Below are 26660 nucleotides of genomic sequence, written 5' to 3' on the forward strand. Positions count from 1 at the left end.
ACAGATATTACCTCTGAAATTAACAGTTCCCCTTGAATTAAGGAGGCTTATAAAATTCAAGAAGCTGCTTACAGGGCTCAGGAAATTCATAAAACTTACAAGCCTCAGGAATCACAGCCCCTCCTAGGATTAGGTAAGCCGTAAACAATTGCTGGGAACTTTCTGTGGAGCTGTCTGCAGGGAGGCGTTTGTACTACCTAGGCTCGTTTAAGCATCCCTTCACCCATATTTCTGAAAGTAACCCTAACTTCATCGGTCGACCAAGTCAGACTTGGGTGAATTGCTTCTTTGATCTATCACTGGTACCTTATTCAAAGTAAAAAGAAGTTTATTCACCTCTGCTCAGGAAAAGTCACATAACACCTGCCCTTCCCCATTCTTCTCTTTTATTGAGACCCAGAGAAAAACAATTTGTTTACCCTCAATTAAATGGCTATGTGGCTACAGAGTGTGAGGGTTTGGATGGGTTGGGATGTCCCACGTTGTCTCGGGAGCTTGAATACTTGGTACTATTTGAGGAGGCTTACAAGCTGTGGCTTTGTTGGAGAAAGTATGGCCTGGGGTTGAGAGTTTACACACTCATGCCGTTTCTAGTTCACTCTCTCCCTCCTGCTTGCAGTTCAAGGTGTGAAGCCCAGCTTCTGCTCCAGCCAACATGTCTGCTGTCTATGCCTCCACTCCACCGTCACGGACTCCATTCATCAGGGCGCTTAAGTACAGAGAAACTCTTCTATAAGTTGCCTTGGTCGTGGCATGTTATCACAGCAATGGAAAACTGACTAATTTGCAGCATCTGGCTTAAAATCCAGGAGCTTCTTTCACTGAGCCTTTGACTGGATGTGGGAGGTGGCCTTTGAAAAATAACTCATTGGATCAGGACATGGCTTCAAAATCCAGCTCTTAAAAGGTGAAAGCAGGAAGATCAGAAGTTAGAATCCACTTTCCGAATCCCTTTTCTTAAATAATAATAATAATAATAATTGTCATAGGATAATCTAAACTCTTGGTGTCTAAAACTAGCCATCATAAAAAGGGTCGTTCATTGTGATACCTTTGCTCAAAAACTGAGGAAGGGGAAGAGAAAAGGATGGAGCAGGGGCAGAGTAGAAGAAAGAAGGCAGTGAGGAGGGAGAAGTAAGAAGGAGACAGAGGGGGACTGAGGACGTGAACGAAGATTCCCATGGCCTGGTCTCCAGGCAGCCTCTGCAGCTGTTCTGCCTTCCTAGCAACTGAAGCTACACTGCATTGTTTGAAGAGCTCATTTTGTTCCAAATCAAAGATGAAGGATGAACTCCCAAGACAAAAGGCATTTTCTCACAGGGCCCAGATAAATCAGAATTCAAGGACAGGAGAGTCAAGGGTGAGCGATCCCTCAAAAACCATCTGCAGAACAATTAAGCATTGTCAATAGCTCCACTCACTTCTAAAGGGTGGGCTGGGAGAACGGCAGAGCCAGGCAGCCAGATAGGCCTTCAGAACCATACCTTCAAGCATTTCGCTTTGCTGATGATTTAGTCCTGAGAGGAAAACTTGCAGATGCCAGGGAAATAGAGCAAGCTGAGGTAGGAAAGACACAGGTTAGATATGTCACAGCAGACTGAACTTTCCCTCTTAAGAACAGCAATGGAAGAAACATCGATGGGTGATAAGCAACATCTGTCCTCAAATGAGAATAAGAACAAGGGCTCTGCCACACTGGACTCACCCTGCCTCTAACACCATTCCATACCCAGTTGCATTTGGTCACTGTTGTAGATGGATGGGAGCATGACTGACGCCAAATTTTCTGGGGTTTTGACTGTGGAATGGGGGCTGGTTATGTACCACAGTTGGCAGAGTGCTTGCCTACTGTGCACAGCCCGAGGTTTGAGCCTCAGCAGCACATAAGCAGGCACGGTGCCTCATGCCTATAACCTCAGAACCAGGGGCGAAGGCAGGAAGACCAGCTCAAGGCCATCCTTGGCTATATAGTGAGCTCAAAGCCAACCTGAAATACACAGGACCCTGTCACCACATTTATAAATAAATGGGTACATGATGCAGAGAGAGGGAGCAGGAGGGATGGGGGAGACTGGGTGGAGAAAGAGAGTCAAGAGTCAAAATGCTCAGATTTTTATAAATGATGGCAACCAGTCAGGAACAGAACCCTTTTGGAGTCTGAATGCAGCCCTTTGTTTCCCATTTTGCCCTCTGATCTGGGGCACCAAGCGTGGTAAAGAGGGACTTTCATGGGAAGCCCCGAGCTTGAATTTTCATCTAGATGTCCCCTTACTTTATGACCTCACAAAACCACTTTGCTTTGCTTTGTCTCTCATCTAGAATCTGAGCAGAAAGAGAAGGGAGAGGAAAAGGAGGAGGAGGTAGTGGTGGTAAAAAGGGAGCCTACAAGATTTCATTAGACTGTGTCTGGGTTTCTGAGTCCATACAGAAGGGAATTAGCAAGGCATCATGGGGCAATGATGATCTCTAGAGGCCAAGTGTCCAGCTGAGGCCTGTACCCACACTCCTGTCCACAATGAGCACAAATGTCTACCCTCCCTGCCAGCCTTCTCCCCAGTGGATGGCATCAACTCTAACCCAACTGCCTACGTTTTCAAAACTCCACCCTCATCCAATCACAAACCCTGCCTATTCTATTTCCTTTTATCTCTCAGCTCTGTTTACTTCTTTCCATCCAAGGCACCTTCCTCCCAGTCTAGACAACCATGAACTTCACCCACATTACACCAGCCTCTCCCTCTCTCTGTTTCCTTCTCTCTGTCTGCAGCTTTCTTCAGTCCCTCCTTCACAGCATAGCCAGAGTTTCCCTCACAAAACCCAGGTGCCCAGCTTAAAGCCCTGTGAATATTGGAGGCCTTGTCCACAGGGAGAAACATACGTTTGTGCTGTAAACCTGCCCAAAAGCTATGACGTCTCAGGGCTATGGGAGAATCCACCGGTGGTGATGTTTTAATAATGAAATCAGTGAAGCTGCCTCTGACTGTCTTTATTCCCACAAACTGTTGCGGCTCTCAGCCTAGGTCAAAGGAGCCTCTTTCGGCCATGGGCATAGGCCAAAGCAGAGACTTCTAACTGAGAATAAGGGATTGCTGAGTTCTTTGTTGCAAAGGGGACATCTATATCAGCGACTCCAAAGCCCAGAAATGTTTCAGAAGAGGGATGGAAGGACTGTAAGAGCCTGAGAATGGAGAGGAGAGTTATAAAATGCTGCCATCCGAACATGACAAGGTTATTGCAATTAGGAACATTCAGAAGCTGTGACACCAGCAGCAGAAGAAATGCACAAAAAAAGAGATATGAAAGTAGGAACATGGCTAAAAAGAAGGGAGGTAGCAGGGTGGGAGGAGGAGAGAGAGTGAGAGAGTGATGTAATGGAGGAGAATGCGATCACTGTAGAATGTAAAGAAAACCGTCAAAATCTTAAGCCTGTGTTTGCCCTCATGGAAAATTCAAATTCTTTAGATTATTTGCTTTGGTGTCTCCATGACCTTGGTCATCTTCTCACCCTTCAGGCTTGCAGCCAAGCAATATAACTCCAGGAGTGATCACCTGACTCTGGAGACCAACTGAGTCTCACAAAAGATGTGCTTTTTCTTTTTCTGTCCCCACTAACACAATGACAGGCCTAAAACCAAACGCTTGACATCAGGACATTATCTTTAGTCTCCTAATAGGATCAACTTTGTTGATTTTGATGTTCAGATCACACCTAACTCTTAATGAAGGAACCCATCAAAACAAAGTTCATAAAGTTCATCCACCAATTTGCTCTGTAGGAACTTTGACCAGTGACCCACAATGATGCTATGGCCACTGGCTACACAAACCCTCAGGGGTCTGTCTGCAGAAAGCACCTGGAGATCTGTTCTTGGGCTGAGGGCTGGACTTACCTCAGATTCTATACAAAAACGAGTAAATAAAGGTAAATGGAAAGGAAGCATGAGCTACAAAAGCAGTAGCCTGTGCTGCCAGTCTATTGGTCCATTTCTTCCCCAGTACCACTCACTCAACAAAAAATCACTGAATACCTCAAGTATGTCGGACAGCCAGATGCCCAGAACACATCAATGATGCAAACAAAGATGCCCACCCACATGGATCTTACATTCTAGTGAGAGAAGGTGGACATTATGCAGTGACTTTATTGGGGGCTGCAGAGACATTTCAGTGGTTAAGGGTACAATGCTGCTCTTACAGAGAATCTGAGCTCTGCAGGAGCCCACCAGCAGAGTCAAACAGTTCCTGGGTGGAGAGTGAGGACTGAAGACACACATGGGATCAGTTCGAGAGGGCTGTCAGTAAAAACTGTCACCTAGTTTATTCCACAATCCCGAGCAAAGCACCTCAATACAATGAAGGGGTTCATCGAGAAGTCAAACTTGTTTACCTCGACTCGACCACCTGTCTGTGTGATCCTCACACAAACAGGTTGAGGAGCGTGGCAAAACAGCCTGCCTATCCCTGTCTCCAGGTGAAGGCGAGGGTGAAAACATGTTGTTCACTGAAACTCAGTAACAAAGCAGCCTGACAAGCAAGCAGCTCTCCACACAGTTCAGTTCTCGGCAACTCCTCTCAGGCAGCTCACAAGGGACCTTAAAACCTCAGTAGGATCCAGCAAGGGGATCTGGCCTCTTCAGGTACCAACACACACATGTACATACACACACGTTCATAACTATAAATAATAAAAATTACAAAATTTAATAGTGACTCTGTCTTAGGGTTTTACTGCTGTGAAGAGACACCATGACTGCAGCAACTCTTACAGTTCAGAGGTTTAGTTCAGAGGTTTAGTACAGTATCATCATGGCAGGAAGTATGGCAGTGACCAGGCACATATGGTGCTAAAGAAGGAGCTAAGCACTCTATACCCAGGCAGCAGAAGAAGACTGTGGGCCATACTGGGTGTAGCTTGAGCATCTGAGACTTCAAAGCCTGCGCCCACAGTGACACAGCTCTTTCAACAAGGCCACACCTCCTAATAGTGCCACTCCTTATGTGCTAAGCATTCAAACTCATGACTCTACTGGAGGAGGGCATTCCTATTCAAACCACCAGACTCTATTAAAGAAATTACATAATTCATCATAAGTTTATTCATTAGAACATATTATAGAACCTCATAAGAAATACATGAGATATTGACTATTACAATATAGTTTACGAACAAGTTATGTAGTATGTTAGAAGGTAAAATAAATCAATGTAAAAGGAAAAATAAATGTAGATCAGAGCATCAGAACAGCCAAAGGAAGCAAGATAGGCTCAATAGAGAGGACAGTCATGGAGGACACCCCTCCTAGAGTGACACTTCAGAAAACCCAAAGAAGACGGGTTGAAACTACAGAGTGGCTGTTCTCCTTTCTTTTTAGCTTCCAAGATGATCAGACCCAAATCTGAACCTCATTACAGCACCTTAAAGGTCCTTTGTCCTCTGGAGAAGCACAGTGGCTAAGGGCAAGGCTCCCAGTAACAAACTATTCAAACACTGGCTCTCCCACTTTCAAGGTATATGGCTTTGTGGGCGGTGTTCTGTTTCTCTGAGTCTCAGTTCCCTGCTTCAAACTGGAGCTATTAATAGTACCTACGTCACAGGGCTCTTTTCAGGATTTAGTGAGATAACACAGGTGAATTCCTTTGCACACAGGAAGAACGCAATAAAATCAGCTGTAATTATTGAGCTTCACTCTGGTCTCTCAACATTTACTTACATTTTCCTTGGTCCTAGTTCTTTATCCTTATTGATATTTTAACATTGTTTATGGTTTCTGCTTCTGTGGTAAGCCACCTCAGATCCTTTGTGGATTAGGATAGGTTATAAATAAGTAAGTAAATAAATAAAAATCTGGACAGAAAAAAACTTACACAGAAGCAAAACATTTCATTACCAATACACTGAATTGCAAGTGAGTCCAAAAGCAAGAAATATTGATTCTGATTCCTAAGGGTCCATCAAAAGCCACTAGCAAGCCATCTTCTGGTTTCTCTTCACCCTTCTTTGCTGGCCCTCCCTCCACACACCCTTTTCTCTCCCCTCTCTTCCTCTTTCCCAAACCCTTCTTCCTCCCTCAAGAGAGGGTAAATGAGTCACACAATATGACTCAATAGCCCCCTAAGTCCTCCCAGCCTCCTAACAGCTTCAGTGTCATGGGCCTCATAGAACTGCCCTTCCTCCCCTTCAGAAAAGAGATAGAAACAGATGAGGTCACTTTCCATGTTGACAGTAGCAGGAGGGAACGCTGTCTCTGTGAGCTCTCAGACACAGGCTAGAATCTCTCCTGTCATGAGTGACTGTGCTCTGTGGTGACACGAAAGTCCCTGAACCCCTCAGTGCCACTAATTCTTGATTTTCAGTAACAGTAACTCCCAAGATGCTGTGTCAATGAAAAAGATAAAATTCAGGACAGAAACACACTATTTTCAAAGTCTTCCATGAATGTTGACTGTACCAAAGCAACCCTCAGCCGGCTATGGAAATCCAGAAGTCTTCATAAGGGTGGATATGGCAGACACAAGGTGAACAAGCTGGCTGAGATATATCCCTACCTGACAGACAACCCAGAATAAACAAAGGAAAGCCCTGACTGCCTTTTTAATTTATTTTTAATTACGCAGATGTCTGTGTGAGTGTGTGTCATGTGAATGCAGGTGCCTGTAGAAGCCAGAAGACAGTGTTGGATCTCTGAGAGCTGGAATTACAGGTGACTGTGAACACCTCTGGTGTGGGTGCTGGGAACTGAACTCAGATCCTTCGAAAGGGCACTGTGTGCTCTGACCATCTCTAGCCATCTCTAGCCATCTCTAGCCACAGGGCTCCTGCAGCTTTTAGAGGGTTTTCATGGGTCTTCTTTAGGTCTCTCTTTGGGATGGCCACGATGACATCTGGGAAGGAAGGTTCAGGAGGAGCCTGGGCCTCCCCCGCCAGCCCTAAGGGAAAGGGCAAATCACCGCCCCAGGACACCATGGGCTGACAAAGCCCCCAGTCCAGCTGTGCTGTCTCCTCCTCAGCAGTCCCTGCACTGACAGAGCACGAGCCTGGGCTCCTCAGATCTGCAGTGGGATCCCTAGGCCCTCTTTCTCTTTCACTACTGTTGGCCACCACCCCAGGAGCCTTTGCTCTAACACACCTGCTAAGGGACATTAATTGACTTATTCCTTCTGGTTCCTCCAGATTATTGGTATATCAAAAATGTCCACCACTCACCAAAGTGGCCACAAAGATTAAATACAGCAACATAGTGGGGATACACGAAGCGCTGCCCAGCATACAGTAGGCACTCAGGAGCTGATAGTCACTTTGAGGACAGCTGGGGAAGCTCAGCCTGGCCACCCACCATGACCCCGATACACTCTAGAAGGGCGTCGGGTCCTCAAACACGCCAACTCCACTCCCAGGCAGGCAGGGGGATGTCCTGCTTGTTGCCATCCCCCCTTTGACACCTCACTCTCCACCCCACACCCCACTCCCCACACCCCACACCTCTCTGCCTGGAAAGGAAATTCCTAGAGAGTAAACAGGAGGCCTAGCTTGTCTCTGTGTCCCTCCTGGGCAAAAGAAAGCAGATCAATCGAGGCCCAGCTTAGGGCTTTTTAATCAATATTCTTGACCTTCAGACACATTCTGATGGGCTCTCCTGTGCTGGAATCAGTGAGAGCAAAGTCACTGTCTGAAAGTCTAGAGTGCATCTAGGGGAAAAAACAAGGAAAGTCCATCACAGCAGACATAAAGTAATGGGGGCTGGGTGTCTCTGGAAACACCCCTCTGGCTGAATGGGGTGATGAAAGGGAGCCCCTGTAGGATAAAGGGGATAAAGTTGGATAAAGGACCAACATTTCACGCAGACTCAGCTAGAGCATGAGCCGAAGGTGGCCAGGGACGGTCCAAGGTAGAGGTGATACTTGATGTTGAAAACGGGACAAAACTTTGGGGGAAAGGGTGGCGTTCCAGGCTGAAGCACAGCATGGTCAAGGGCCTAGAGCTGGGAAGGCAGCAGCTCCGTGACAGTGCAGAACTGCAGTGAAGGAGCAGCCCGCAGAAGAAACTAGACACGCAAAAGGAAGGTTATGAAGACCACAGGAAAATACAGGGAGCAGGCCTGCCACCCGAACTAGGACAATCACCTAAGGCCTCACGGAAGTAGCACACGAAAGGGATAAAAGGGGAAAGAGAGCCACATGGTAGTCTGGAGCGGAGAGATTAACAATTCAAAGGTCCTGGGGCCTGCGTGGTTGCCATCTTGGTTATGGCCACAGATTGGGAGGAAGGAAGAGAAGGGCAGGAAGTGAAGTTAGAGCATTGAAAGGATGCCTGCTCATGAAGACCCTCCCAGGCTGTAACGGGCACTTCAGCTTTCCTTAGATGCAGTGAGCAGCCTCCGTGGGAGTTCCTGGACAGATGCAGCCCGGTGCTCGGTTCAGAAGGATTGCTCTGATTGCTCTGGGAAGAGCCAGCCGCAGGTGGCCGAGGATGCGGAGATTCAGGCTCCCGAGAACCGGGGCTGGAACCATCCTCTTCAGCAGCCGCGTGCTGCTTCTCGTGTTCGCCATGTAAAACCGCTGCGCGTGCAGCCCCCCGCCTCACAGAACCTCCAGAGGGGTGAGATGTCAGGAACCAGCCCGGGAGAAGGTAAGCTTTGGAACAAGCCGCACCTGCGCGGCCCTCGGACCCCACCCCCACCCCGTGCCCACATGAAAGCAGAGCAGATGGGTGCCTGCCCCGCTGCCTAAGTCAAGACAGCTAACCCCCGTGGAGAGAGGCGTCCGCCCGCTCCTGCTCTACAGAGACAGAAAAGGAAGGAGTGGGAAGTCAGGCGCCTCCTCCGAGTCCTGGAACAGGTCCTGAGCACCCGGCACGCAGGTGCCAGCATCCTACAGGAAACGCCACAGCCCCCCCCCCCCCGCGCAAGAACACCCCACCCCAGCTTTGACCCCTTTGTCTAGTTCACCTCTACCCTCATCCATCCGTCTGTCTGTCCTGCTCCAGATTCAATGAGCACAGCCCTAGTGGGGTCCCTCTGGTGGCTGCCGTAGTCGCGCAGCCCCGACCCGGGGCTCCCGGGAGGAGAAAATCATGAATGAAATGGTTGCGGCGCTCCCACTCCCCCGCCCTCTCAGTCCAGGCAACCTTGGCGCGGGGGCGGCGCCTGTGGGGACTCCACGCAGAGCTGCCGCGGTGCGGGGGCGCGGGAGATGGGACCCGATGCCGAGGGTCTGCAGTCCGCCCTCCAGACCCTCAGGCGAGAGCGGAGCTCCCCACCCCCACCCCGCCGAGCCCGAGAGCCCTGCGCAGTTCCTGGGGAGCGGCGCAAGCCCGTCCGGGGGCGGGGCGGAGCCGGGCTAGGGGTGCCAGGGAGCCCGGGCAGCTGCGCCCCGCGAGTCCGCAGCCAGGCGCATTTGGTGGGGCAACGGGGCAGGGAACGCGCGAGGAGCGCGGGACTGAGGGCTCCACGGACAGACCGACAGACGGACGCCCCCGCACACGCAGACGCACCGAGCTCGGCACGGCCGCTGTCACACAGGCAGGGACACACGCAGACACGCACACTCGCGCGCTCACATCCTCCCGCCAGCCTGCCTGTCCGCCGGCGCCCGGAGCCCGCTCTGGCCGGTAAGTGCGGTGCCTCGGTGGGGGCCTTTGTGTGCGAAGCCGGGAGGCACTGGTGCGGGGTCCCCTCTGGGGCTGCGAAGCTGACACCTCCTCCAACCCTCCGGACCCAGGAGCCCGCCCCCGCCACGCCCCCCGTGGGGCGCCCCGAGGACTGGAAATGGGGTCCCCACGCTTGGGAGGGGGCCTGGCGCTGGGGGCCACGGAGGGAGAGCCCACCATTCCCCGAGTTCGTGCGTGGTTCCAGGGAGGGATCGGAGAGTGGTCCAGGTCCGAGCTTCTGCGGCCCAGGCCGGTGTGCAGCTCCCAGACGCCTCTCTGGAGTCTGAACCCCAGGAATGGGAGATGGAGATGGTAGCTGGCCAGCTGGTCTCCAAATTGTGCTTTCCCTGACCCTTTAGCCATCCACCACCCGGTTCCAAAATAGAATCCCGGTGCTTTCCCCTCCCCCGACATACTGCTTTTTTTCCTGGAGGAGGCCCAGGCTCCTGCAAAGCTCAGGTCAGAATCCTTATCAAGGATCAATTTAGAGACAGAGGTAGGATCTCAGGGTCCGAAGAACTCATTTGATAGCTGCATTGTACAGAGAGGGAAACTGAGGTTCAACGAGGTGGCATGGCCAAGGTCACCAGGGAGTTAGTGGCAAAGCGTGCATGAGAGTCTGGAGCGCCTGGCTTTTATGCTCATTTTCCCCCACAATCAGACCCCGCTCCCACGAAGCCCCAGAGCCCAGAAATTCACGTGAGTTTCTCAGGTGAATCTCGGCAGTGCTGGCCCTCCCCCCCCTCCCCAGCTGAAGCTGAAGGTGCCATTCATTTCCTGCCATCCTTCTTGTTTCAAAAAACAAAATTGGGAGTGGGTGCTTTAATTTGCCTCATTCCACCTCTAGGAGGGCTCTGTTTTGCAAGCATTCCATGTCCAGAAGGCAGTTTGGAGATTGAAGCAGATGTTAGATTCCTGGCTGTTGATCTAGCCCTTCTAGTAGTCAGTAAGCCTGCGGGTCCCCAGTTGGACCAGATGATGTGGCCTTCCAGGCTTCATTTCTTCCCAACCTAGGGCTGATGGGTCGGTCAGTCGTTCTGCCCTCCTCCTTAAGCACCCACTTTTCCCATCCAGCCAGGCCTTGTAGAGGGCTAATCATCACTCCTTTGTGGAGGCCCCGGGTCCCCACTGATGTGTCTTCCTTCTTGCTGTTTAAGGGTGGCCTCGTGGTAGTGCTGAGGGAGCTGCTGGGAAAGCTTGAGTTCCCGCTGCGCTGGGCTCCTCCAAGGACAGCTAGGTGGCCCGTGCAGAGCGGGGTGGCCCTTGCAGAGCAGGTGGCCCGGAGACGGGCTTAGAGAACAGCTTGAGGGGAAAGGAGGAAGTTGGTCACTTTGCAGAGTTTGGGCGGGGTAGAGTTCAAGTCTGAGACCAAGTTCAGCCTCTAGGGGTGTGAGGTTGTCTCCGAGCTTCCCTCTTGAGGTAAATAGACAGGTGTGGAGCAGGGGAGGGTGGCCTCGTGACAGCCCCAGGAGCCACCACTGACATCATGGTCCATGTAGCTGCCATCCTCCTCCTAGGCACCCTTTAGAGTGACTTCACAAGGAACTGTGGCCCTTAGGTTTGGGGTGTGCTCCCACCTTGGTCTCACGAGCCCCTCCTCAACATCGTGTGGTTCGGAAGCTCCTGACTGCCCCGCAGGGCACTTCCTCCTGGAGGAGAACTCTCCGCTGTCCAGGCTTTCAGGTCTGCACTGTTTGTTGAGGAGAGCAGGCAGGGGGAGGAGAGAGAACACTTATTTATGTAACTACTCTGTGCCTGGTTTATTCTCCTTTCACTGTGTGAGGGAATGTTTCCTGACTCAAAGAGATAATTCGTGCAGGCTACTGAGCACAGTTCCCAGGACAGAGGGAGAACTCAGGAACTGACTCGCCCAAAATTGGTGCCTTCACTTTGCAGATATGCGCTCTGCTTGTTCCATCTTCAAATCATCTGAGGATGTAGGGTTTTAGGCCCTCACAGTCCTCCTCCCGAAAGCTAGTCCTCTTCCTGATGATCTGTACCCCATTCGGTGCTCAGCCCGTCTAAGGCACCGTGACGGCAGCCTGGGGAACAGCATTTTTGCTTACCTAGAGTTTGCAGTTATCATATGTAAATTTAGCAAGTAAGCTTTAAGTAATAGCAAAGCTTTTCTTGCCCTTGTCACTTGTATTGCCTTTGCACAGCACAACAATGGTATAGCATCATCGACCCCATTAAGCAGGTGGGGAAGTTAAGATTGAGAAATACAAAGGCTCCCGAGAACAGATAACCCGCTGACAGAGGCTGGAAGAAGGGCAGATTTCTTCTTCTTGAGAATCAAGCTGGCACCTGAGCGAGGTCTGGATGATTTCCACGTTAGAAAACAGGCGGGATGTTTCTAAGGGTGGAAACAGCCTGAGCAGAGGTCAGGCAGATCCAAGGACTTAAAACATGGTCAGAAACTGGAAGGCAGTCCGTCCCCACTGAAACAGTGAGTTAAAACCAGCTCCTGACAAGGCCTGATGGAGGCAGAAGCTGGGCACTGAGTGCCAAGCCACGGAATTGGACTTTAAGCTGCTGAGTGGGGGCAGAGGTAATCAGTCTTACTGCATGGAGAACAGGCTGGATGGGGACAGCCTGTTGGCAGGGCGCTCAAGTAGGAAAAGCTGATAGTGGCCTATGGAGAGATAACAAGGGTCTGGACTGGGGGTGGCTGCAAGAATGGATAGAAAAGGGATCTGGCATCAGCAAGATGCCTCATCGTCACCAAAACCTGCAAGTGACCGGATGTGGGCACTTCGGGGAAGGAGGAGTAAGCGAAGGCAAGGCTTTGAGGTGTGAATGGCTGGTGTTGCCATTCACAGAAAGAACCCACCAGGGGGGAGGAGGAGACTTGAGAGGAACAGCAGTGACTGACAGGAGCCATAATGACTCCTGGTGCAAAGCTTTGTTTGTCAAGCACCTGATACTGTCAAGAGCCAGCCAGCAAAGATAAAGTACCTAAGGTGTGCCTCTGGAGCAGGATAAAGCAGGAGGAGGAGTCAGTGAGGGTAAGTGTGGAGGAAGGGTTTCTCCTTAAACAAAACTGCCTTTCGGGAGTTGAAATCCAAACAAAGCCCTGAAGGAAGTGAGGAGCAGGCTTGAGAGAGCAGTACCTTCTAGAAGTCACAAGCACAAGAGCCCTGGGATGAGAATAGATCCATACTTCTTAGGAGCCTCATGATGCTGTAAGAGATAGGCAAAGGAGAAGTCTGGCAAGGAAAAAGACATGAGAGAGGGCAGGGACCATCACGTGGCTGCTTATGGGTCTGAGGAATGAGACTCACAATACATTGGTGTTAATGAGTCCAGGCGGAGCTGAGTCCTACATGCGTACGCTCAGTGCTGTACAGTGGCTAACTAAATAGTCATTGAAGGGATGAATGTTGGAACCAGCCTGATTTCATACCTTAGACTTGCGTGAATCCATAATATATTATATCATAGTGAGGATGTAGTGAACTCAGAACATGAATGTCTGCGCTGTAAATTGAGTCAAATATGTGTATCTTGGGCAGCAAGATGGCTTAAGAGATAGGCTCCTTGCCACGCAAGCCTGGCATTTGATCCGAGGAACCCCTGTAAAGATAGACAAAGGGAAAGGACTCTGCAAAGTTGTCCTCTGACCTCTACACACAGACCATGGTGCTCAGGCACCCACACACAAACACGGTGATTGTTTGAAATCTTCTGTCTTGTTCAGTCTGGCTCAGTGTTTTAAGCACTGTTAATGACTGGGACAACGTGGAAAAGCAAACCTGAAATGACAACTAAACTATTAAAATGGTAACTCGTGAGGTCTTTGTTCTTACTTCTAGCACAGAGGTAGATTCTTCTGTTCATTCCGCATTTTCTCCTCCACCATTTTTCTAACAGGCATTCTCAAGACACTAATTTCTTGCACAAAGGCACCGATTTGCAGGACAAGGCACTATCCTCTCTGGTAAAGTGACAAATTCCCAAAAGGCAGAGAGAACAATAGGACATAGAAATTGTTTAGAGGAGTTTGAATACTTCAGGCACATAACTCATTATTTAAATAAATCTACAAGTGTCAAGGGCAGGACTCTAGAAGGTAGCTAGTCATAAAACGCACCTGTGCATTAAACTGAACAAGGTATGTATGGATATTTCAAATTATATGGGGCCCTGTGCCAAAAACAGAAGCAGCTCACCAGAAAATATCTATGCAGCCATATGGATTGGCACAACTGTAGGTGTGTGTGTCAGTGTTTTGACCCTAAACTTGGCCAAGGCCGAGTGACTGGAATCAGGTTTCTACTGTCTCCCAAACTCAGTGTCCCTGTCACTCATGGGTAGGGTTTGGGTTTCCAAGATACTGCAACACTGAGTCACCCTAGCAAATGCAGTTGACGGTGCTGCTGTGTGTGAGGCAGACAGGTAGCATGGTGGTCTGCGGCCAGCAGGAACTGTTCCCAGGAGCAGGAGACCAACTGTGAGAATGCACCGTGACCGTGTGGGAAGCAAGTTCACAAGTGGTCTTGGTCTTAGATTCAAAGGGCCTCCAAACTCCATCTGAACCAAGCAGATGCTTTAGAGACTCCATATCCTGGAACAAGAAGAAAACAGGGGACACAAAAGCTGGATCCTAGAGAAGATGGAGGCCATCAAGTTCTAGGAGTGCTTAAGAGGGTTTCCTTAAGCCCTTACTTTTTGTTCTTTGAGGTATACACCTAGAGATAGAATTGCTGACTTTTGTGATAATTCTATGTTTGACTTTTTGAGAACCTTTGGGGTGCTTTTATTAAAAAAAAAAACAAAACAAAAAAAAAAAACTTTTTGTTTGCTCAGTATGAACAAGACCACCCAGGGAAGTCTGAAGAACAAAGGGCCCAGGAAGAAGCCATTAATTTAAAAGAAGTAAACTTTGTGTGAGCTCTGCATGATCTTGGAGGTAATAGAGAAGAAGAAAGGGAAACAGAATGCAAATGAGTGCAGCCTCCATTTCTGAAGAATTATTGTGATCTAAAGGCACTGTGGGTGGAAAAAGAATGCTCTCAAGAGAGATCGTAGTGGGTGGAATTCATTCAAGCATGCAGGTATTTACTGAACTGGGCATCAGGATGGGCACAGGAGCCTTGGCGGTCAGCATGACCTGGGAGACCTTGCCATTGAATCACTCTGATCTAGTGGGGGCCAGAAAAGCAATCTGTATTGATGTGTACCATGAGACTGTGCAGACTTCCGGGCAGAGCTGGTGTTACAAACTTGTCAGCCCCACTACTCAGGAGGCTGGGGCAGGAGGATAGTGAGTTCAAAGCCAGTGTGGGTAACCTAGTGAAGCTCTATTCAAAACTGAGAGAGGGGGTGGGGTGGAGTGTTTGTCTGGTATACATGAGGCCCTGGTTCAGTTCTCAGCATAAACTGGCCGTGTCACACATGTCAGTAATCCCAGCCCTTGGGAAACAGAGGCAGGAAGATCTGAAGGTCTGAGTCATCCCTTATAACAGAGTGAGTTCAAGGCCAGCCTGGGATACATGAGAGCCTGTCTTCATTAAAGATTGTTCTCATACAATTTTAAGGTATATTCATTTATAAAAAGTCAGATGTATAGTGGTCTACTGAGCTTTTACAGTTCTGTCAGCTTGTGTGACTAGCACAAAGAAACAGATGTGGCCATGCCTTGAAGATGCCTCTCATGTGTTGCGTACATAGCGTGGAGCAGCTTTTATGTGGTAGATCTTTTTATGAAATCAAAAGAGTAAATTTATTCCCACGTCTAGAAACTAGACATGAAATACTTGATTCACCTCTAGCCTCCAAAGGCAACAGTTACTCCCATTTCTATCATTGTGGGAGAATTTTACCTGGATCTTTCATGTAAATAGAATCATGTCATGACTGGTATTTTGCAATAGAAAGTAGTCATTGAAATCCATCCATGTGATAGAACCCATGCAAACTGGTCCAGTGACGTTGATTTTGGTATTGATTTCTAAATGACAGCTAGAACAGTAACACCTGCCCTATACCCCAGCGGGGAAATGGCCTTTGAACGCAGAACAGTGTCTTGTCTTGTCTTTCTGCTCAGCCTCCAGCCACACTGAGAGGCCTCTCCTTGCCCGTTTGCCTCTTAAGCCCTTGTGTCCTGCTTCCTCCCACCCCAGACATCTTCCCTGCTGTCTAGGGACTCCTCCTCATCTTTCAGCTCTCATCTGTGCAGCCTCGGAGACTCCAGTTACACACGCCCATAAGATAGCCTCAGGTTTCACTTTGTACAGATCCGGCACCACCCGCTAGATTGCAAGCTAGAAGGTGGAGACTGGGACCAGCTATGTGACTCCAGAACGAGCTACGTCAGTGTGGATATAGCATTATACATCCTAGAAACAGAGTTTAAGGTAGGTGTGAAGGAACTGAAGAGATGGCTCAGTGGTTAAGAGCACCAGCTGCTCTTGAAGAGGATCCAGGTTTGGTTCCCAGCACTTATATGATGACAACATTTTCAGGAGATCCAACACCTCATGGCTTCCATGGGCACCAGACATGCATGCAGTGCACAAGAACACACACAGGCAAAATATTAACACACATAAGATAAGAACAAAAATATTTTATGCATATGGTATCTGTGTGTGTCTGTATGTGTCCGTGTGCATGTGCTGGGGGTTATCTAAGTGGAAGATAACAAACACATATCTAAGAGGCCTGGAGTCAATCCTCAGGAACACAACAATAAGTAAACATAAAAGCACAAACTTCAGAATCACAGTGGAGCCAGGCAGAGAGGCTCACACCTTTAATCCCAGCACAGGCAGGCAGAGGCAGACGTGTCTCTATGAGTTCAAGCCCAGCCTGGTCTACAAAAGAGAGTCCAAAACAGCCAAGGCTACACAGAGAAACCCTGTCTCAAAAAAACAGAAGAAAAAGGTATCACAATGGGAGGGGAATGGTGAGATGGCTCCGTGGATAAAGGGTTTTGCTGTTAAGCCTGATGACCTGAGTTCTGTACCTAAAAGGAGAAAGATGACTCCAAAAGTTGTCCTCTGACCTCTGCAAGCATATCATGGCACACACACACACACACACATTTATGTATAAAAATTAAAAATAAAATAACTACAAATCTATCCCTAAAGCTGATAAAAGTGCTGAAAAAGAGGTCTAATTTCTGAGCACAGATGAGAATCATAACCTAGGATTTATGGCCTTGGAAGAGCTGTGCAGCTCAGGGAGCCACAGGGATCAGACCAGCTAGGGAAAGTTGCCTAAAGGAGGTGAACTTCAAAGGTTTTCAAGGAGGAGCCTGCGTTGATCACAGGATTATATCATCAGGGATGATACACAGAGACTCCTAAAGCATGGTCTGTCCAGTTGTACTGAATGCTAAGTCTCTGTCCCTCCTCTTTCTCTCCTTGTTGTTCATTCCCTCTTTCATCTTTTCTTACCTTTTTCCTTCCCGTCTCCTTCTGAATCTGAGCTTACAAGGAAGGACTGAAGGCCCATTACATTGCCTGTCTCCTTACACTGGAAGATACAGGATTAAGTCCATCCCTTACTCCTTTGCCTGAGCCACTCATGGACGCCAAGTCATGGAGACCAGGGAACAATGAGGTGTGGTTGCTCACCAGACCCGAACTACCAAAGCACTAGAGAAGGGATCTCATCAAAGTTGTTTGAAGCGGCCTCCTTGGCAAGAGCTCCCCAAGGAGGCGTGCGCTGAAGTGGGCCAGTGAAGAAGGAGCAGGAGGCCATAACTTGGAGAGCCTGTCTACACAGGAAGAATAAGAGACAAGCTCAGAAGCAGGCTGGGATGGACCTATTTCATCAAGGAAGAGGACCTGGAAATCCAACTATATTACTGGCCGGGCATGGTGGCTTATTCCTTTAATCCCAACACTTGGAGACAGAAGCAGGTGGATCTCTGAGTTCAAGGCCAGCCTGGTCCAGACAGCCAGGGCTACGCAGAGAAACCCTGTCTCAAAAAGCAAAAAAAAAAAACAAAAAAAAAAAAACAGTAATTTTACTTGTTCTTCCCCAGGGCTCTCAGTCTGCCTCTGAGGATCTGGAAACAAGCCAGGGCTCTCCAGAGGGGAGAGAGGAGTGTGGCTGGGGAGCATCTGGCAAAGCCTGAGGCAATGGGAGGCTGACTTTCATAGCTGAAGACAACTGCAAAAGGCAGGTCTCCCATGACTTGGAGGGAGACTGGAGAGGAAGCTTTGGGCTGGGCCACGGGGAACAACAGTGAGGATTCTATCTCAGGGTTTCCTTGCATTTTCTGGACACATGACTCACTTCCTAGTCTTCACCACAGCCCTGCAGCCCTCCTCCCTTCTGCTGAGCCTCAGATGAAGGCAACAGCCCAGAGCTCTGTAGAAGGGACAGGATACAGGATTCCAGGTCTGAACCTTTCCTTTTCCCAAAAGACTGTGGTTGACTTAAGGTGGGTGACCAAAACATGGGTCATGTTTTGATAGAGTCAACTCATGTTTGATGCTGTCTGTCGAAGGCCACCCAGGGCCCTGGGAGTGAGGCTATTTCCAGAACACAATGATAAAAGAATCCACTACCCAGAACCCAGGCTCCATCCTGTTTTCTCTATTGGCCAGAGTGACCACCTTGTCAGAGCCTCAGTCTCCCTGAATTTCTTTAACTTCTACACAGTGGATGGTAGTGAGTCTCCCTGTGAGAATGCCCCCCCACAGGCTCACATGTTTGCAGACTAGTCCCCAGTGGGTGAACTGTTTGGAAGGACTAGGAGTGTGCCCTGTTGAAGGAGGTGTACTGCTGGGGTTGGGCTTTAACGTTTCAGAAGCCCACATGAGGCCCAGTGTGTGTGTGTGTGTGTCTGTGTGTCTGTGTGTATGTCTGTGTGTGTGTGTCTGTGTGTGTGTGTGTGTGTCTGTGTGTGTGTCTGTCTGTGTCTGTGTCTGTGTGTGTCTGTGTGTGTCTGTGTGCACGTGTGCTGCCTTGGATCGGGGCAGAAAGCCCTCAGCTGCTGCTCCAGCCTTGTACCTATCAGCTCCCCACCATGACGATCATGGACTAAACCTCTGAAACTGTAAGCCACCCACAATTAAATGTTTCTTTCTGTAAGTTGCCTTGATCCTGGTATGTCTTCACAGCACTAGAACAATGACCAGGACACCCGTCCAGGCTTGTCTAAGGAAGTTAGAGACTGGGAAGCAGTGTGGGACACAAGCCCCTGCTTGTCTCTGTTAAATTTCTGGAGGTCGGACCCTCTTCAGCCTACATTCCTAGTCCTTTCTAGAGCTTTTCCCTGGTTCACTCTCTGTTCATGGAGAAGAGCCTCCATCTAGAAGCTGTCTTGAAGCCTGCCCTCTGGCTGGGCTTGCTGAGGCCTTACCTCTGACTCTTTTTTTCAGGCTCCTTCAGCAAACCCTGAAGTGAAACCCATCTCCCCCCATGGACTGCTGAATCCTGAGCAAAGCCTGACCCCAGAAGGGGTATTGAAAGGCGGGGGTGGGACCATAATGAGGACTGCAGCCACATGAATGTGACAGTAGCCAGGACTCCCTAGCTACAGGCGGGGCAGACTTCGAGGTGGCCTCAGCCTTCCCTCCCTGAGTGCAGCCAAGCCTCATGACGAGGAACACAGGAGATTCCAGAAGCGATCACCACAGCTTCTCCATAGCACAGATACACAGCATCAGGGAAGGCCAAGTGGAGCCAGAGGCAGGTAGAGGCCAAAGCACAAAACCAAAGTATGGTCAGGTGAGGCCAGCATTGAGGAAGTCTAAATTTTATTCCAGGAGGAAAGCAGATTGCTGCAAAGGGGAAAGGCCTCAGTTCTAGATGACAAGAACGCTGACAGCCAGGGCATTAGACAAGGCCAGGTGTGGGGGATGGGGTCACTGTTAAAGTCAAATAACGCTGAGCCTGGGTTCACCCTTATCAGAACCAACGGCTAACACTTATGGGACTGGGTGCTGGGTGCTCTCCTGAAATATTTTAGTTTACCTATCACAGGTATTTCTGTTGGTCCAGTTTACCAGATTTACGTGGTCTGGTTTCCTTACCAGATAAGGAAACTAGGGCACAGAGAACTTGAACAAAGTTCTGGACCTCTTCCAAGGCTGGCAGCAAATCCCCTCATATTCACAGCTTGAAATCAGCCATAGTAGCAGCATTTACACCATGGAAATTGGCAAAAGTTACAAAGCAGAGCTTTGTTATTAAAAACTGTTGCTGGGCATGATTTAGGACTTATCTTGAATCTCCACAGACCTAGTATGAGAGGAAAGGGAGTGTAGTCACTGAAGAACTCCCAGAACCTCACATAATATAATAACAATTAATGTTCCTGCCTTTTCAAAGTCATTGTCTGTCTGGACAACTCAATGAATGTAACTATGGCATTCCATGTGCATACAGAGTGTGTTTTAACCATGTTCAACCCCTACCATGCGCTCATTCCCCTCTATTTTCATGTCTTTTTTTTTAATCTAGATTCTACTTAACCAGAAAATGTGATATTTGTCTCAGTCTGGCTTATTTTGTTTAACACAATATTCTCCAGTTCTGGCCTTTTTCTGGCAAATGACATAAATTCATTCTTTACAGTTACATAAAACACCATAGCACGTATAGACCACATTTTCCATGTCCATTCAGCTGCTGACGGACGTGTGGCTGATTCCATGCTTGGGTATTATGAACAGTGCCACCAGAACTTGGGTGTGCAAGTGTCTCTATTGAGTGGTAAAGCTAAATCCTGTGGAAACTCTATTTTGAGCTTTTTGAAGAACCTCTGTACTGATCTCTGTAGCAGCTGCACTGTCTTTACATTCTCAACCACAGTGTATCAGAGTTTCTTTTCCCAGCATCCTCTCTGGAGGTTGCTGTTTGGTTTCCTGTAGCTAGCCAGCCACTCTGAGCAAAGTGGGGTGGAATCTCTAGCTGTACTTTGCATTTCTCTGTTGCCTAAAGATGTTAAGCATTTTTTTTTTCACTATTTGTTGATCATGGGTACAACTACCTTTGAAAACTATTCAACAGCTGGTGTCTTTAGGAGCTTACGGGATCACATCCTAAACATCTCATGTAAAGGAAGGACCTAAAATTTATTTGATCTTCACACCTCTGAATCTGAAGTGTGTACCAGGTGAGGAAACAGAGACCTGGGAATCAAGTGTCTTGGTCAAGATCAGGCAGCCAATCAGGAGCCCTAATTTGTAGAGCGATATCAGGGGCTCATATTTGCATCTTTTGTGGTGATTTTAATAAGCCACTTGCAAACACTCTAGCCCACTATGATTTATTTATTCTTTAGAACTACTTTTTGAACAATTGGATGAAGATTAAGTGTGAGAAACAGGAAACCCATATCTTAGACTATAAACCTAGTGGTTCAGATAGAGCCTGGATCTGGAGTTGAAGCAAACAGCAGCCTGCCTCTGCTGTTGCCAAGCATGAAACTGAGCAAAGACCTATCCCTCCTTCCCAGCCCTACATGCATGTTAGAGTGAGAAAGGAGGTGATGTGTTTGCTGTGGGACCCAGAACGCAGTTAGCCCTGGGCAAAGGGAGACCATGTGATCACACCATAGGCCTGGGTGCAAGTCTTCGCAGTGTGGCAGGACCCTGACCACAGAAAGAGGGGTGAGAACAGAGAAGTGGATACCAGGCTCCCTAAGGGAGTCAGCAGGAATTCTTAAGGAGGTGACACTTGGACAGGGTTTTTAAATTAACTTTTTTTTATTAGCACAAAGTAATGGATTTAATTATGGCATTTTCATAAATAGACATCATTTTATTTTCTTCCTATCCCCCATTACCTTTATCTCTCTTCCACACCCATTCTGCTGGCCCCTTTCTTCCCTCTAAATGGTCTCCACTTCTCTTAAAGGGAAAATTAGTGTTTTCCAGGCAGAAAGATAGAGGAACTTTTCCAGCAAAAAGGAAGGTGCATTTCCAAGGCATTAGAGATGGAGTGAAAGACTAAGTAGAGGAGGCATCAGCACCCCCAGGAGGTGTGATCACACCTCACGTTAGTGATTGCCTGTTTTCTCCTTGCAAATTAAACTGTGTACCTGGGGAGGAGGGAACAGAATGGAATGTTTTCAGAGCCTTAAAAAACACAGGTAGACCAGATGGACCTTTGAACCCTCAGGACTTTCAGTTGCTCTTTGAGTCTTCGCCTGTCGCACAGCTCATAATCATGTAGGCCCATCCACCTGTGTTGATGATTCATGCTATCAGTGATCACAGCTGGACTCAGATTCTGCCAGCAGTTGGTTCGCCCTCCATACCTGGTCAGCAACCTTTACCCAGCCCCCGTGACCACAGCCTAACTTCCCTGGTATTGTGAGTCTCCTCTGCTGGGCCACTGCTACTCTGTCACCTGCCTCTTTTAACCTTGACAGCCACAAAGTTAAAACCTGACCTATGGGGCTAGGCCCATTCATCAAACTTCTTTTTGTATGTGGGAAAGATATTGTTGTTTTTACACCTTTCATTTTCATTACAGGCTATTAAAATTCAGATCGTATCACACCTGTGACTGTAGCCAAGAATTAGTAGGTTCTGGGCCTGTGAGGACATCTGTCCATGTACTGATGGAACATGGTTGCCATTATCACACAATGCTCACACTGCCTCCCAAGGCACGCTTATGTTTCTTGGGGAAAACTGTGGTCACATCCTCTCATCTTTCTGTTCCCACGGAGGACATTGGGATGGGGGCCAGGTGTGGGAATCACTCTTTAGTGCCTTCATCGGTTTATACTATGGACCCAGAAGAAACACTGCATCTTCAAACCCTAGTATCTCCCTCTGTAAAATGGGGACCCACAGATGCTTTCCCATCTCTCTGTGAGGAGGGCTTTCAGAAAGAGAACCGGTGCCTGCTAGAATGTGTCATCTTCCTATCTCTGAATATGGTTTATACCCAGGTCTGAATATGGAAGAAAAAGATTCAGAATGTGGGTAATAGGGGAAGATCTATAACTGTGTGTGGCCCTGGGAAGGTCACTTTCTTCTCTAGAAAATTGATGAAACAGTACATTCCTTCTAGGCCTATTGTGTGGGCCAAATATCTCACACATGGACAGTGCCTGGAACTGTGTCATTGCCACCCTTGTCTATCCCTCTTCAGGCATAGAGCAGTGGAAAAATATGACTAATTCTGCCTGTTTCTCTCCCTTTTCTGGGCAACTCCTCCTTCTTCCTGAATCCCATCCACATAAACCTACCATGAGAAAGAGAAGATACAGATTTTGAAGATCAGGAGTGGCCCAGGAAAATGAGTGAGCAGTATCCACAGAGCTTGAGCTGGGTCACCATGAGGTTCATGAACCCTCACCCTTAAAGATGGAGTCAGGACAAGATGCCTTATCCATAGACATGAGTCTCCAATGTCTCTCCATGCTGCTCACAGAGTTGGTCCCTGCTGCTCATTCCATGCATAGTAGCTAAAGCCAACCAGGAACCTCTGTGTGTCTGCCGTTCCCATCTAACAAAGTAGGGGTTTTGGTGTCTCTCTGTATCCCAAGCTTCAGCCCACAGTGGGAAGCAGGCAGAGATAGTTCAGGCTGAGCTTTTGAATCAAACCACAGACACCTGCAGGCTTAACACGACCCTCCTATTGTCTCCAAGGATAGGCATAGTCTTTGGATATCTCATTTGTCCTGAAGCCACACCTGGCAGCTAGGCAACATTCTTTTAGGCATAAGCCCTGGCCCTTTCAGTGGGTTAGCATCATCTCCACAATTGCCTTCCCACCACTGTCATGTTTCTCCTCTGCTGTATCTTTGTTGGTCACTTGCAGGGTTCTGGGCATCTGCTATTTTATCAAGTTGTATGATAGCTCCTGCAGAACTAAAGAGTAAGCTATAATTTAGGGACCAATAAGACGGCTTAGCAAATAAGGGCGCTGGCTGCCAAGCCTCATGACTTGAGGCAGATGCATGGAACAGACCCTCACAGTGCGCGAACATACATGCACACACAGGGTTGGGGCTATATCAGCTTTCTTGGCCTGGAAATAGCTCTCTGCATCCTCACCATCCACCTCCTTGTCCCAGAGATTCCATCTTAAGGGGCTCCACCTTCCACAAGACATGAAACCATGAAGGACAGCTCAGAGAACGTGCCTTTGGGATCAACAGCCAACCCTGTCTCAAGGTACCTAGGACATGTCTGCCTTACCTCTCTGGAAGCAAGAGGAAGGAGAGGGAAAATAAGGAGGAAAACAGCACCAGTTCCCATCTTGGCAAATCATCCGTCCCACGCCACCCTCCCTTCTGATACTTGCCTTGTCAGACTGATGTTCTTTTCTTCACTGAGTGTGCCCTGCTTTCTCACAACTCTTCATGCGTGGACACCACTCCCATCCCACAGCCACACATTCCCACTCCTCCATCAATCTTATGACTCTTCTACCTTTGCTTGGGTCTCGATGGTGCCACAGGGTACCCTGAACATTTCCTGTCAGACATGACACCTTCACAGGCATGGCTTCTTTCCCACCTGCATTCTGAGAGAGATGCATGCGGCTTATTGCATTTTTGTGGTTTGTACAGCGTAGCTGTTTGCAGCAAACACACAGTAAAGAAAGGATGGTCCAATCCCTGTATTAGACTCACCCAAAAGATAGAAAGCTGAGTTGCCAAGCCCCTTAACAGGACCTATCCAGGCCCTTCCATCCTCCCTTCCTTGGGTCTCATGTAGTCCTGTGCTCCATAATGCCACTCACAGAGCAGGGATGGAAAAGAAGTTATTAATTTGAGTATACCTCAGCCAAAGAACACTGAGCCTTCTTTGGAATCCAGAGCACTTGCAAGCTTGTGGTCTGCTCACATAAGGGCACAGATGGCTGGACAGTAGACAGATGGGCCAGGAGGAGAGGCAGCTTGGTGGGATGGAAATAGCATGAACTAGGCATTGGGAGTCCTGGGCACAGAGCCTGTCTGCTCCCGGAGTTTGCTGTGCACGTCATTCTGGGCTCTCTGGCTGGCAACAACAGAAACACTTAGTAACCCAGGCAGCAAAGAAACTTATTAGAAGCTTTGGGGCATGACCCAGAAGTGATGGGTAACTTCGCTGTGACAAGGACAGACAGGGCACTCGGTGAAGGATAGGTAACTCCTAACAAGAATTCAGGATTTTGTGAACTGCCTGCAAACAATGATTTACACCCTGTGTGACCTGAGTTATTTCTCTGTGCCTCGGTTTCCCCCATCTGGATCTCAAAGCTAGTCTCTTTTTCTTCTACAGTTTGCTTTTTGCTGAGGAGACTTCCTGGCCCTGGCACCAGATGGCAGCGTTCCCTGCCCAGACAACTTGGGAATGAAGTTTGAGGGAGCTAGGTGAGTGAGCACTTGTCTGTGGTCCCCGGAGGGCACTGAGGCTTTCTACCTGTATACTCTAGTGATTTGTTTGCTTGTTTCCTTTCCTCTGCCCCTGCATGCTAAACTTGCTCATAACAGACAGGAGTGGTATTTTACCTGGCCATCCTCTCTACACGGAGAAGCTCCTAGATAGATTCAACCTGTCCTCTCAGAGACTCCCCAAAACCACCAACGCTGAGAACCTTTGAAGTCCATCAAAGGCTCAGGAGCTGGACCGGATGCCTGGACCGCATGGGGGGGTGGGGAAGGTGCTCCCACATCACTGAAGCATTGGAACAAAGTAAGCAGCAGCAGAAGCAGGCATGAGCCAGCTGTGGGGGAGCCTGGTGGGTCTGATAGTCTCTTGAAATTAAGAAACAATACACAGAAGAGCACAGCCGAGAAGAATATGGAGAAGGGCTAGGATGTGGCAGAAGTTGAAAAGAACATGCAGGTTGATGAACAGAGCAACCAAGGCACAGAAGTGAGAGAGGTCCCATTTGGCAAATAGCGATAAGGGGTAGGATCTTGAAGAGAGAGCAGAGAGCTTTGTGCTGGCAGGAGGCGTGGAGATAGCAACAGGAAGTCCATGGTAGAGGACAAGCCTATCTGGATCGCCCCAGCTTCACACACAAGCTTCACAGTCCCCCAGCTAAGATCTCTCTGCCCGTCTCCCCCATATCACCTAGGCAGGCTCCTCTGCCTGCCACACCAAATCTGTCAGTTTCCCTTTCATAAACATGGACAAAGCCTGCACCTGTTCCAGGATGCCGGCAGCACCCACCCACCTACTCCTGGACAGAGGAACAGCACAACAAAAATGCAGTCACCATTGTGCTTGAACAAGCCCCTGCTGGACCACCTCCGACTTGTGGCAGCTGTTTGTGGCAGCCATGAGTTCCTTGAAGTTGGGCAGGTGGTCCAGGCTGGGTCTGTGACTGTGGGTAACATTATGCCCACAGATATAAAAGGACAGTTAAAGGTGATGACGATGATATACAGGCTATGAGAAGCTTAGGATGCGACCACTTTATTTACAGATGGGGAACAGGTCTGGGACAGGGAAGGGATGGCCCAAAGTCATAGCTTGTGGGAATAATAGTAGCAGTGGATCAGAGTAGCACCATTCACAAAAAGCAGGACCAATGTACATGTCCATCAGCTGACAAGTGGACAGATGCAATATAGTCTGTCCATGCAGTGGGAAATTATTCACCCATAAAAAAATAAAATGCCGCTGGTAATGGTTACCAGCTTGTAACCCAGAAGACATTATGCTAAGTGAAAGAAACAAGACATAGAAGCCTCCTTGTATGATTCTATTTCTATGAAATATCCAGAACTGACCATAGAAACAAGAATAAAATCAGAGGTTGCCAGGGTCTTAGGGGATGGAAGATGGAGCGTGGCTACTTGATAAGTATGTGGAGTTTCCTTTGGGGAGGTAAAAACACGTTGGAACGAGATAATGGTGGTACAGACATCGCAAGTGTATTCAGTGCACAATGATAGGTGTCATCTAGGTATGGTAGTACATACCTGCAGTGCCAGCATTCAAGAGGCAGAGGTGGGGAGATCAGGAGTTCAAGACCAACCTGGAGTTCATAATGACACCACCTCAATAAATAAGTAAATAAATAAACAGTAGATTTTATGCTATGCAGACTTTATGGCCAGATGCCACCTGCTAAATCTCATGTCCCTTCC

General features: G+C 48.5%; 1 protein-coding gene across 6 annotated transcripts in view; it reads left to right on the forward strand.

Moving 5' to 3' along the window:
- Positions 1-8059: 8059 nt before the first annotated feature.
- The window catches only part of Ptpn5 (protein tyrosine phosphatase non-receptor type 5), a 56001-nt gene continuing 37400 nt past the window's right edge, over positions 8060-26660 (forward strand). For 2 of the 6 annotated variants that reach the window (XM_021655195.2, XM_060378681.1), the window contains exons 1-2: positions 9149-9607; positions 24841-24932. In XM_021655195.2, coding sequence (XP_021510870.1) covers positions 24913-24932 — 20 coding nt within the window. In that variant the 5' untranslated portion in view covers positions 9149-9607; positions 24841-24912. Of the gene's footprint in view, positions 8627-9059; positions 9608-24840; positions 24933-26660 lie in introns of those variants that run through there. The other 4 variants (XM_021655194.2, XM_021655193.2, XM_021655196.2 and 1 more) reach the window with 4 other exon arrangements.

Source organism: Meriones unguiculatus, chromosome 1 (assembly GCF_030254825.1).
Source record: "Meriones unguiculatus strain TT.TT164.6M chromosome 1, Bangor_MerUng_6.1, whole genome shotgun sequence".
Taxonomy (NCBI): domain Eukaryota; kingdom Metazoa; phylum Chordata; class Mammalia; order Rodentia; family Muridae; genus Meriones; species Meriones unguiculatus.